Source organism: Cygnus atratus, chromosome Z (genome assembly GCF_013377495.2).
Source record: "Cygnus atratus isolate AKBS03 ecotype Queensland, Australia chromosome Z, CAtr_DNAZoo_HiC_assembly, whole genome shotgun sequence".
NCBI lineage: Eukaryota > Metazoa > Chordata > Aves > Anseriformes > Anatidae > Cygnus > Cygnus atratus.
This window is the reverse complement of record NC_066396.1, coordinates 21980843-21994303: the sequence shown is the minus strand read 5'-3', so window position 1 is coordinate 21994303 and position 13461 is coordinate 21980843. Positions and strand designations below refer to the sequence as shown.

At 44.8% G+C, this 13461-nt stretch overlaps 2 protein-coding genes across 2 annotated transcripts in view; one reads left to right on the top strand and one right to left on the bottom strand.

The window, feature by feature from the left end:
• RNF180 (ring finger protein 180) overlaps positions 1-10672 on the bottom strand; it is a 143079-nt gene extending 132407 nt beyond the window's left edge. Inside the window, exon 1 of the mRNA XM_035553688.2 lies at positions 10530-10672. Within this exon, the coding sequence (XP_035409581.2) occupies positions 10530-10672 (143 nt within the window). The remainder of the gene's footprint in view (positions 1-10529) is intronic.
• Positions 10673-11726: 1054 nt separating this feature from the next.
• HTR1A (5-hydroxytryptamine receptor 1A) lies at positions 11727-13137 on the top strand. The gene has a single exon (XM_035553573.2). It carries the CDS (start codon positions 11765-11767, stop codon positions 13004-13006), a length of 1242 nt encoding a protein of 413 aa, XP_035409466.1. The 5' UTR covers positions 11727-11764; the 3' UTR covers positions 13007-13137.
• The last annotated feature ends 324 nt before the right edge of the window (positions 13138-13461 follow it).

Sequence of the window (13461 nt, the reverse complement as noted above, 5' to 3'; positions counted from 1 at the left end):
CAAACAAACAAACAAACAAAAAACTCATAGCATCTCTGCTTGTGGCAGGGGAGTTGAAACTAGATGATCTTCGAGGTCCCTTCCAACCTAAGCCATTCTGTGATTCCATTCTATGATTTATAATTCTTTACACAGCACATAATTAAACTATTCAACTTGTTGTCAAATATGGAACAAATGTCAAGAGCAAAATATTTTCTTTTTGAACCTGACATTTTTGTGCCATTAATTACATTAGGGTAAAATTTATGTAAAGAGATATGAATAGATGCCCTTTTGTTTTTGAATATACATTAACCGTGAACTGTGTGGGGTTTGGAAATATTTTGGTAATTTCTCCAATAGGCATATTGTACGTAATTTTCCAGTGGTGGTTTATGCTTTCCTGTGAAACTGCTGTTTCTGTCCACTGATGGATAAAGACAGAAAACTGGTCTCAATAAGTGTAACCTTTCACAGCTGCAGGTTGCACTTAGCCTATATGGACTTCCGAATAAAAGACAAAAGACCAAATCTCCCTCTGAGTTACCCTAACAAAGCCCCTTGTACTTCAGTAATTTCAATCCAGTTGAACCGACTTTTTGTAGATTAAAAGAAAAAAATGCACTTCTTTGTTAGAAAGAGGAAGACAGTGTCCTGATTCATCAAGACTTGAATGGCAGAATTTCTGGTGACAGAAATAAAGGACAGATTTTTCTCCCTGTTTTTTTTGAAACTGTTACCTATCACTTAGTGAGTGATCAGATAGAAGTCCCCCCAGAGGAGGGATGTAGCCAAAGTTTAAAATATGAACATTCAGGATTTGAGCTGTGTAAGGAATAGCATGGGTAATTTTTTCCTATGGTGCTCTGTTGCATGTTTTAAAGCCAGAGAGGTTATTAATTTGAATCATAATGCCAACACAAAGAATCATAAATACTATCTTCCTCAGCTCTCTCATTGTCTTGTAATAATCAAATACAATTAAATTTATCCCCATGATTGCTGCATTACTCTGACATCAAAATAAACAAAAACAGATTTGTGCATTTATGCAGAAAACAATTTACTCCCTTTTCCTTTCAAAAACCTTAGCCAGTGTAATTGTTTACCAAAGTCCTAGAGAAATACAAATGGTGAATAAACAAAATGCAATCGAATTTAAGGGAAATATCATAATATTGATTTCTTACCAAAAAGGGAATATGATACAAATTAAATGGATACATGAAGTATATATATGACTGAAGTGTTAATTTTCATGGAAGTGTTTTATTTTGTTAATGGATTAACTCTGGTGTGTCTTGGTTCACATAGAGTGCTGGGTGGGCAAAAGGAGAATGTCTCACAGACTGTCACTACCAGTATTCAAACAGGAAGGAGAAAAGAGTTTTCTGCCATACGGCATTTTCTTCTAAATGACATGAACAGAATGTGATAACAAATGGCTGTTTACTCTCCCCCCGCCAACCCCCCCAGCAAATGGAAAGGAGGAAATGAGTTGCTCCTCTCAGAGGGATAGTTCTATGATTCTTTGCAGTAATGCAATTATACATTGCAACAGAGTCCAGGTAAAAGAAAGTTTATCTAGCCTTTCAGGACCACCAAAAAAGTATGTCTTAGCAAAACAAAACAAAACAAACAAACAAACAAACAAACAAAACAAACAAAAAAACCCACCACCATCAAAAAAACCTGTGAAGACCTTGAGGGATACATGACGTATTGGATGCATAAAACACATTGCTACACATTTGTATGAACAGTCATGAAGATAAAATTTTTGAAAAGAATGGAAAGGAAGGGATTGGTTTGTTAGAACATTCTTTACATCTTTTTCTGAGATTTTGCTTTATAGTAGTAAAGATACTAGTGTTACAGTACTGAGTTCTGGGATATAATATAATATAACTGAAGGCAACATCTAACAAATGTAACAAGGGCTTTACAACAAACTTCATTATTGTGATGTATATGCCTACAGGCAAATTTTAGATCCTCACAAAGTATGATTCTTGATAAAGCCAATATGGCTTCACTAAGAACAGCTGTGCCTGATGAATCTAGTGGCCATCTATGATGGTGTTACAGCATTGGTGAATAGGGGAAGAGCACCTGATGTCTTCTACCCGGAGTTGTGCAAAGCATTTGACACTGTCCCACATGATATCCTTGTCTTTAAATTGGAGAGACATGGATTTGATGGACAGACCACTCAGTAGGTAAGGAATTGGCTGGATGGTCACACTCAAAATGTTGTAGTCTATGTCTCAGTGTCCAAGTGGAGATCAGTAATGACTGGTGTTCCTCAGGGATGGGTATTGGGATGGGAATTTTTAAACATTTTTGTCAGCGACATGGGTGATCAAGTGCACCCTCAGCAAGTTTGCCATTGACACCAAGCTGTGTGGTGTGGTCAACATGCTGGAGGGAAGGGATGCCATCCAGAGGGACCTTGACAGGCTTGAGAGGTGGGTTCATGTAAACCTCATGAGGTTCAACAAGTCCAAGTGCAAGGTCCTGCGTCTGGGTCAGGGTAATCCTAAGGCAAAAATACAGGCTGGGAAGAGAATGAATTGAAAGCAGCTCGGAGGAGAAGGACCTAGGGGTGTTGGTTGATGAGAAGCTTGACATGAGCCGGCAATGTGTGCTTGCAGCCCGGAAAGCCAACTGTATCCTGGGCTGCATCAGACGGAGCATGACCAGCAGACTGAGGGAGATGATTCTCCCCCTCTAATCTGCTCTTGTGAGACCCCACCTGGAGTTCTGTGTGTTCAGCTCTGGGGTCCTCAGCAGAAGAAAGATGTAGAACTATTAAAACGAGTCCAGAGGAGGGCCACAAAGGTGATCAAAGGTCTGGAGCACCTCTCCGATGAAGACAGGCTGAGGGAGTTGGGGTTGTTCAGCCTGGAGAAGAGGAAGCTCCGGGGAGACCTTATAGCAACCTTCCAGTACTTAAAGGGGGCCTACAGGAAAGCCAGGAAAGGACTCTTTGTCAGGGATTGTAGTGATAGGACAATCCAAAGTATTCTATGATTCTATGAAGATTCCTTAAAGTTTTAGCAGGACACTGTGCATTAAAATTGCACATCACAGCCTCCGCAGAAGGCACTGTCATTCAGGTGGCATTGAAGGCCTCAAAATCTGACTCTATCTGGTCAGGTAAGACTGAAAATAAGAAAAAGTTATTGAGGTAATCTTGGAAAAAAAAATGTTTTACTTATTTTGGACATAATTGAGTGATAACAGAAAATGGAAGGAGTGAGTAGTTGACCATGGCAACTAGAAAGGGAATTTTGACTGTCTGGCAGATGTGATGAAGCCCCTGAAAGCACAGAAATTTTGCATAGCGCCTAGAAGCTTAAAATGAGTGATTAATGATATAGCATAACAGAGAGGAAAAAAAGCATTGGAAAAGAAGGTTTTGAAATAATGTCATCAAGGAACTGCATCAGAACCCAAGAAATAACACAAAAAACTGTCCTCTTACAATGATGTTTGTAAGAGGATTTTTTTTTGGCATGTTTTTAAGATCTGATCAAATCTCACTCAAGTGTAACTACTTTATTAGCTTGTTTTCTTTGTAGTAGGCATAGTCTATTTGACTTATCTTGATACCAAATTCACATCTTAGGTTATATAAATATATTACTCTCTGTGTGTTTCCAAGTGTCATGGTGTGCCAAAATATCTATTCAACTTCATTGTATGTTTTCCTTTGCTTGTCTCCTTTAAGAGTCATCTGGTGAATGGACTGAAAGTAAGGTGTTGGGCAGTCACCTGCAGTGAGCATGAACTGCCACTGACCCATATTCTGGATTTTACTACTGGTTTGTTTTCCTCTGGTGACTTTTCCTGGTCAGCTCAAGAGAACTAACATTGTTACTGCAATGAATATATGATTATTTCCTGGCAACACCAATCTCAGGTCTGAATGCCAGCTGGGTTCACACACTACATGTTCTGTGGCCCCTGGGGCTCAGTTCAGCAATTTCATTTTGAACTGGCCTAATCCAACACACACATAATCAAAAGGAATTGGTGAACTGAAAACTCAGTTCTATTAGAAACTATTAGAAACTATTAGAAAACAGCAGCTTCCTGAGTTTTCTAGCTCTGCTGGTAGGATTAAGTATCTGAACTACTTTGGTGAGAATAGGCTAAGTAACACTCCTTAACATTTGCCACTGAAAGGGTTAAGAAGCTGCATGCACAGTAAACCAACTTTTATGAATCATTAATTTGGGGGGATCTCTGAACTTCATTTGTTACTTGGGAATCCTAGGTGTTTAACCTAACCTGAACTCAGTTGGTAGGGCACTTTAAAGTTAACGAACAGTCACAGTGAGTAGTATATCCTTATAAACAAACATCAAGTATGGGCTGCAGCTAAAAGGAGCATTTCTGCCTTCCAGCGTATCCTTGGCCATAGTCCAGCTGCCTCCAGCACTAGCATTTGGGTATGGTACTAGGCAACATATTCATAATGAAAAAGAAGAGGTTTGCAGCTGAGTAATTCCTCAAGAGCACATTGACTTCCAACAAAGACAACAACCTTCCACCATGAGCAGGGTCCCACATTCCTGAGAAGACATGGTGGTTTAGTACTGTCACAGCTAATGCCATAGGCAAAGGAAATTAATAGATCAGGAAATGCAGCATCCTCATGACCTTTGTCAAGGTCACTCTAAATGCAGAGTTGGTGAGGGCCTCTATGACTAGGTGTGACTTGTCTCTGCACAGATAAAATCATTTAATTTTTTCATTTAATGGGATAAATTTAGTCTGAAAAGATAAGGCAGAAATTTAATTTCTATACATCAGCTTTGTTTTTCCAAACAGTGTCTTTTAAAAAATAGTATTATATTCATTTTAATGTAAGGAAATTAAAATTGGTTTATAATAACATCTTAAAAAAATATTGTGCTTGGATTCACATTGAACTGCAGCCAATACTATTGAGCTTGCAGTTTGCATCAAGAGTTTATACCCTTTATAAGCAGTGATGTTGAAACTGTAAGTGCCATCTTTATTGACTGAGGAAACAATGAGAGCATGGACTTTACTTTTGAGCTCTGGTGTAGTATGAAAATCTCACATGATGAGAGCAGAGGAAGTCATCAGCTGCTACACTACAACTCAGCTGCAAGATTCAAATACCTTAACATTATTTTGTGAAAACTGATTTAGATCATTCTGATATTTAAAGCTGAGACTTACGGAAGATTATCTAGAGAAATGAGAAAATGTTTTTTCTTAACTTCCTTTATTGCAGAATAATTTCTCTCTTTGTCTCCTTTAAAGTTAAATTATATATGTATATAAAAGCAGAAAAAAAAAAAAAGCCATCGCAATAAAAATCTTTGGAGAATAATTCCCCCAAAGCTATATTCATCTGGGAGTCCTGTAATGCTCATTGTATAAAATTCCTTTCATTTGGAAGGTATTCCATATTCTTGGGGTTGGGTAAGGTTAGGGAGGGGAGGGTGGAAGGGGGCCGGAACAGAAATGCTTGAATATATCCACTGAAATGTATCCATTAAATACATTAAACAAAGCAATAAGTAAGTGAAAACATAAAGTAGCAGATTTTAAAAATGCTTGCAAAGCTTACATTGCATTGGCAGTCCTTGTTTAAGCAATCATGCAAATATAGTTTAATACCTAGAAAAATTGCTTAACATCTAGAATACTACTGGAATCTGGTATGTATTGTCAGCAAATGTTTTAAGCTGGCTGTATATTTTGCTATAAGATAAATGTGAGAGTGAAATATATAGATGGAATAATCTTAATTAACTATGAGAAACAGCCTGATTTAACCAGTCAGCAATTTTAGAATAGTGTAACAGGTGTTATTAGAATGATTTATTTAGCAAACTTCAAATGGGAAAGAATTCCTTGTGATATAGTATTTTTAATGCAATTAAAAATATCAGACTGTAGCTTTTAAGAAACCATTTAGCCTGATTCTGGATTCTCAGGACTGCATTGCACCACACAGGTGACTCTTAACCAGCTACAAATATTTCCTCACGGAGACCGGCTCCTAGTGCACCATCTCTGTGCACTGTTCTCCCTTGTCTCTGACACAGGAGATGTGCTGATAAAAACCTCTGCGTAGCTGGAACATTGCTTTGTTCTCCACAGCATGATTAAAGTCGACTGAATAGATTTTCCTAGTGTTTCTCTGGGATCAAATCCGTGCTTAGAAGCTTAATTATCAAGAAAAAGCAGAAACGGTTAAGAGACAAACTTCCAGGTCTTACTTCATCACAGCTGCACTGCATACAGAAGGGGCAACACAGAAAATTTAGTCTAATCTTGAGTTTTCCCAGAATATCAAAATTCTGAGATGTTTCTGTAAAATTATGAAAACCTATGTTTTAACAAATATGCTCAAAAGTCTTTTTCCTTCACAGAGTAGTAATATTAAAGCAAACATTTTTCAAAGTTTGTCTTAAAGTTCTAGACCTGCATAAAAGCTGTCCCATGATTTTGGTAGCAGGAATCACTGGTAACAGATTCACTTCAGTAATGCTACTTGAATGTACACAGCATTTACTCATTTTGGAAGAAATGACCACTTACTATTCTATTACTTCCAAGACTGTGAGGTGGAATGAATTATTCCCTCTTGTGGCTTATGTTGAGTTAAGCTATAATTTTAGTTAGTTCTGTAAGCTCTTAAGAAGTACTTGTGTACCTAAACAATCTGTTTCTGTTCTTAATAAAAATGATGAACATGAGAGCTGTGATAAGGTAACTGAATGGAATGAGAATAAGACAGTGGAAATTGCAGTCAGCTCATTATTATCTGGGATGACAGTGGAAACTGGGAGATCTCAGGTGATGGAAAACATAGTTAATAATAGGCAGATGCTCCAGCATTCTGAGATGATGGTTATTCCTGAACATTCCCAATTATTCTTCTGGGTTATTGGGCAAAAAGAATTTATCTGGCTCAAACAAAATAAAAAGAGCAATGAAGAGGGAACAGAAATCTGCCTGGGCTCAGTGCAGAGCTCTCAGAGACTGCATTAGCAGCATGTAAACATGGCTCTACTGAGACCATGATCAGGCCCCTGAGACCTGATAAGGCAGATTTAAACAGCACTGCTGTTTTGGCATGACTGGCACCAGACTAGCAGATCTTGCCGGGTCTGAGCTTGGGTGTACTCTTCTGCATCTGCAAAACTGGGAGTGTTACAGAACAGGCTGAGAGACATCACTGTACCGTGCAGGACAAAATCCAGATCTGAAGCTGAGAGCTCTGCTGATGCTGTTACTTCTGTTAGACCCAAGATGATTCTTGCAGAGCTACTAGAATATCTGGGCACTCTTGCTGGGCCACAGCTAGCCAGCTCTGAGCTGGCAGGAGAGGACTGCATGGAGAACTAGCCAACTCTATGCCCCCGAAAGTGGCCTAGACAGAAGGTAGTGTAGAAACAGCCAAGTGGCTCAGCAGGAGTTAGCTCAGCTTCTCATCTGCTTAGTGACAGCTGTGACCCAAAATAAAGACCTGAGATGTAGAAAGAACTGTACAAATTAGATGAGGAGAGTGGTATAGAAAGACTAAGGAGATATGTTATAAATTGAAAGATTTCTAGCCAGTAGCCAAGTTTTTAGATAGCCATCTGAAAATAGGAAAAAATACATAACTGTTTAAAGAAGAAACCTGAGAAATTTAGGGAAAACATATTGACAGGGCACAAAGGTGATACAGAAGTCGGAAATGTAGTCTTCTCCCTCCCCTTCCCCTGCCCATTCTGCTACTGCACTAAATGTGTAGTCTATTGTTTCTGAAGAGACAAATTGTAGGATTCCAAAAAGATTATACATATATATATATATATATATTATATATATATATATGTTGAATGTGCAGGGCTTCAGGGACTGGCCATAGCTAGGTAGAAGACACAGGGAATAGATCTACTGGTGCTGGTTCATCTTGCCCACAAAGTCAGGATTAAGTAGATTGCCAAATTCAGACTCAGTTTGCTCTAGACCAGTTTGTCTGAGAGCTCTGCAGCAATGGCTTTAAACATTTCTGTGCTATTCCCACAGCTTTTTGCCTTTTACAGTACAAAGCTTAAATTTGTTCAAGTATTGTGGTACGTTTTGAGGTTTATGAAAGATCAGAAATATGCAGCAGGTACCTCACAATGTGGATCTCACAGTGAAATGCATAAGCTTGTGTGGAGGGGACCTGTTTCAATTATACAGTCACTCCAGCCATGAAATTCCTGTTTGCTTTTCTGTATTTTAAACTTGTAGCTGTTCTTCAGAGATTTTGAACAAGGAAGAGTAGTACTAATTCCTGTTGGCTGTATTTTCAAGATACCTAATGAGAAAATTCAAGTTTGTAGTTGGTAGGTTTTCTCTTGGCACATCTTCTCTTCCACCTGTTTGGAACTTCTCCCACAGAAAACTGCATATACTGGATCACTTTCTGTGAACTGAAAACATTAATTTCCTTAGCTCTCTGGTGAAGCCCATTTATTTTGAAACCATTACTTAAATACGTTTTTTTTTTTTGTATAACAGAAGTACTGTCTTATCCTGCTGAACGGTAGAGGTACAAAACCAAAATGGTTTTCAAATCAAAGCATTGTATGCAACCACGTGAACAAAATGCTATGATCAAATTGTAGCATTTCAGTTTCACCTTGGCAAATAAATAATACAGTCAAAATCTGAGAGCATCGAGGGTATGTAGCTCTTCCTTTTCCTGAAGTGTGTAAAATGAAATTGGTCAGTAAAGCACCTCCTACCATGGTTATCAATGCCTTTTCTTGTTGTAGTTACTGAGGCACCTCTTCTTTTACTGCAACTGTATCATAACCGAATAACATTAATATTTCAGTTGGACTTATGTTGTGCAGTGATACCGTTTCATTTTCACTCAAGTCAGTGTGGATTTTATGAGGTTATGAATTTCCTCAAAGAGTTTCCCTAGGTGCTTGACCTAGGTTGTCTAAACACATTAGCACCTCATTTAGTTGTTTGAAAGTTTAAACATCATCTTGCTGTTTAAATGCTTAGTAGGATTAAAGGCGCTATCACATCAAAAGAGGGAGTCTTCCCTTCGTCTACCTCTTCCACCTCCTACTCCCTCTCATCCCTCCATGGTTGCCTAAATTGCCTCGCAATTTAATTCAGAGGGAAATGACTTTCGGTCTCTGAACAAAAAATAAAACCAAAGAGTAAAGCTGATTTTAAATATTTCAGTTGGAAAAGGAACCTAACGATTCTTCCGCGCTGGAAGTTATGGGCAAAAAGCGGCTGAGATTAACTTCTCTTGGCCGTGTCAGTGTAAAACACCTCTGTAAAAACAACTTATTTTAGAGCCCTTTGTGGATTTCTAAAGCCTGCATCCCCCGTGGCTCTGAAACACTAATTTCAGGCTAATCTAATTAGGCTAATGACTTGCCCACCACCATGCAAGAAAGCTGGGACAATCTCCTCGTGATTTTCCTGCCTTACAGACTTGCACTTTCTTCGTTGCATCAAGTTGTCTCTGAACAGCAAGAAGCACAAACTTTAGTTTGCTGTGGCTTGCTATCCAACTGCTTAGAAGCCAACCGTGCCGTGCATTTGAGGAGACATTAAAAAGAGAACAGGTTTTGGTACTGAAGAAGCAAAGCATACTCAGATATCGATTAATAGACAGGTTTTGTTTTGCCTATGTCTCAACAACATAAATCTTCTTTCAATAGGACACAGAGCATGTAAGTGTTACTACGATCAGCTAACACAACGGACAGGCAGGGGTACAGCTCTGCTCGGCTTATCCAGCCTTAACCAGTTTATATTTGTGCCTTGATCATTTAAAGTGGTAAAGATTGAAAACCTGGAGGCAGAGAAATGTAGCCTGGTCCCCTAGTAAAGAGGAATTGGCCGAAATCCATCCAAATGTTGTGAAGTTATGAACTCAGCCTTATTTTTAAGTGCTGACTGAGAGAAGATGAGGAAACTTAAGTGCGTGAAAGCCAGGCTCTGTGATTCTCACCTCAAGTCTGATTAAGTTAGAATCTGGCAACATCTTCCTGTTAAGCAATTACTTATTTGGCTTTCTGCGTTTTCTCAGCTTGCATGGCACAATTACAAACTAGAGTGAGAGATGTTCTCACTCTAGTTTGTTAAAAACACTGAGCCGCAGAATCTTATAAAGCCTGCTGCATAAGTTACGTCCAAAGACTTTCTTTTACTTTTCACAGACAGGTAAAGTTAAGCCTGTCAATCACACTACTTTTTTTCTTTTTTTTTTTTTTTCTTTTTGTTTAAATTACAAGTATTTCCCAGGTTTACTATTCTTTTTATATATATACGGGATATTAACGTATTTGCCTACATGTGCCAAACTGACTTTTTTTTATTTTTTATTTTTTTTTTATTTTTAAACTCAAGATTGTTCCCAGAGATATTTTTCTCATTTCACGTTCAGACTCAGCATTTCCCCTTCTTTTCGGGAGGAAGTATAATAGAATTTGTTGATGTTGTTGATGTTTTTATTCGGAGAATAGTGATTTCAAAAGGTGTTGCACCGAATTTCCCGTCTCAGTGGCCCCGAGGTGTGAGTTTGGTCAATGTCGTGTGTCCAGTTGGGCACGGGGGAGCCGCGCAACTGGTGCGGAGCCCCCGACGACAGGCGACCGCCCCAGGACGCTGGGGCGAGGGCATGAATCATCACGAATGGGGCTTTCCCTGCTCGTAAGCGACTGAGTAGGAGCCCTGCCCGGCACTGAGATGTAAAGCAACCCCACCCGAGACACCACGCTATAAACCACTATAAACGCTGCCCATACGCCCTCTCCCCGCACCAGCGGCTAGGCTGATATTGCTCCCCGGGCACCCCCGGCAGCACCGCGCCCACAGCGGCCGAGCGGGGGCGAGACCAGAGTCCCGCGGGGGTCAGGGGTTATTGGTGCGGCCCCTCAGAAAGTGCAGGCGGCCCCGCCACCGGGAGAGCCCGGTAGAGCCGCCCGGGACCCCGTGCCCTGGGGCCGCCGCCCCCTGCCTGCTGATAGCGATAAGCGCCCCCAGGCGCCCCCAAGCGCCCCGGCACCCAAAAGGCGGCGGGCAGCGCTGGGGTATGCTGTGTCCCCCAACCCCAGCCGGCAGCACCTGGCCGCAGAAAGCCTCCCCCCGCCTCGCACAGCCCGCACCAGCTCCGGAGCCGGTCCCGAGGGGAAGACCAGAGTCCTCACTGCCCGGGGCGGAGCTGCTGGGAGGAGATTTGGAGGCAGAATTGCGGGGGCGTGGTGGGTGTCCCTGCGGTGTCCCCTCAGCCGGGGAGGGGCGGCGGGGAGTCGCGGACACCCCTCCGGCCCGGCCCCCGGGAGGTACGATGGAGACCCAGCGAGACCCACCCCCGTGACAGGAGGGATGGAGGGGGAGGACGGAAGGGGAGGGGAAGGAGGGAGGGAGAAAGCGAGGGGGGAGAAGGGAGGCAGGGCAGCAAGGAGAGGCGCGGGAGAGCGGCGGAGCGACGGGCAGCAGCGCGGCGAGCGGCGGCCGCGGGAGGGCCGCCCCCGCCGCCCGGGGCTGGGCGCTGGGCAGAGGCAGCGGTGATGGGCGGGCTCGGGGCGGCTCCGCCAGCCGCCGTCCTCCGAGCCTCGGCCGCCTCCCGCCGCGCTATATAGGGGAGGGAGGGGTGTCGGGGGGGGGGGGCCGGCGTGGCCAAAGCACACGGGACGGCGATGCCTCCTGCCAGGGGAGCGCACAAGTGACCGGCGCCTCTTCCCATGCCCGTCTCCTGAAGCGACCCCCCCGTCCCGGCATGGATGTGGCCAACAACACTACCTCCCCAGAGCGCTCCCCCGAGGGGGCAGGTGGCCCCGGCCTCGCCGAAGTGACCCTGGGCTACCAGCTGCTCACCTCGCTGCTCCTGGGCACGCTCATCCTGTGCGCCGTGAGCGGCAACGCCTGCGTGATCGCGGCCATCGCCCTGGAGCGCTCCCTGCAAACCGTGGCTAACTATCTCATCGGCTCGCTGGCCGTCACCGACCTCATGGTGTCCGTGCTGGTGCTGCCCATGGCAGCCCTCTATCAGGTGCTGAACAAGTGGACGCTGGGGCAGGTCACCTGCGACATCTTCATCTCGCTGGACGTGCTGTGCTGCACCTCTTCCATCCTGCACCTGTGCGCCATCGCCTTGGACAGGTACTGGGCCATCACGGACCCCATCGACTATGTCAACAAGAGGACTCCCCGGCGGGCCGCCGTGCTCATCAGCCTGACCTGGCTCATCGGCTTCTTGATATCCATCCCGCCCATGCTGGGCTGGAGGACGCCCGAGGACCGCTCGGACCCCGACGCCTGCACCATCAGCAAGGACCACGGGTATACCATCTACTCCACCTTCGGCGCCTTCTACATCCCGCTGCTCCTCATGCTGGTGCTCTACGGCCGCATCTTCAAGGCGGCCCGCTTCAGGATCCGCAAGACCGTCAAGAAAGCGGAGAAGAAGAAAATCGCCGACACCTGCCTCACCCTCTCCCCGGCCACCCTGCAGAAGAAAAGCAACGGGGAGCCCGGCAAGGGCTGGCGGCGGACTGTGGAGCCCAGGACCGGCGCCTGTGTCAACGGCGCGGTGCGGCAGGGCGAGGACGGGGCAGCCCTGGAGATCATCGAGGTCCAGCGCTGCAACCGCTCCTCCAAGACTCACTTGCCGCTGCCCAGCGCGGCGTGCGGCTCCCCGCCGCCCCCCTCCTTTGAGCGGCGCAACGAGAAGAACACGGAGGCCAAGCGGAGGATGGCTCTGTCCCGGGAGAGGAAGACTGTCAAGACCCTGGGCATCATTATGGGCACCTTCATCCTCTGCTGGCTGCCGTTCTTCATCGTGGCGCTGGTCCTGCCCTTTTGTGACAGTAAGTGCTACATGCCTGACTGGCTGGGGGCAGTCATCAACTGGCTGGGCTACTCCAACTCCCTCCTCAACCCCATCATCTATGCCTATTTCAACAAAGACTTCCAAAGTGCTTTTAAGAAAATTATCAAGTGCAAATTCTGCAGGCAGTGAAGCCCCCCCACCTCCGGGACGGGGCAGCGGCGGCTCCTGCCCCTGGCTCCATCCCGCCTGCCCCCCGCTGCAGTGCGCCCTTCGCCCAGCCCCTCCCCAGTGCCGGCAGGAGGCCGGGGGGCGCCTGGACCTCCCTCTCAGGGCGCCCTCGCCCCTCGCCCCTCCGCCGATCGGACAAGGGCCGTGCCGGGCCGGGCAGGGCAGAGCGGGGCTCCGCCGGGAGCAGCGAGGTTTCAGGATGCGGCCCCCGGGGCTGCGCTGCCGCCTCCTTCCCCGCCGTCGTTCTGGGTAGGCTTTAGGGTTTTGCAGGTCGTTGCTTGTGGTCGCTGTAAAACCACGGCGTCTGCCCGAGTAGCATCGGTAAAAATAAACCACCCTATGCAGAACACCGCCGTGTCGGGCTTTTTTACTGGATTTAATTGGAGGCTGCGGTGGGCTCCGAGTCCGACCTCGCT

Coding starts and splice junctions, on each gene's coding strand:
- HTR1A (XM_035553573.2), top strand. CDS start 11,765: ATGGATGTGGCCAACAACACTACCTCCCCAGAGCGCTCCCCCGAGGGG.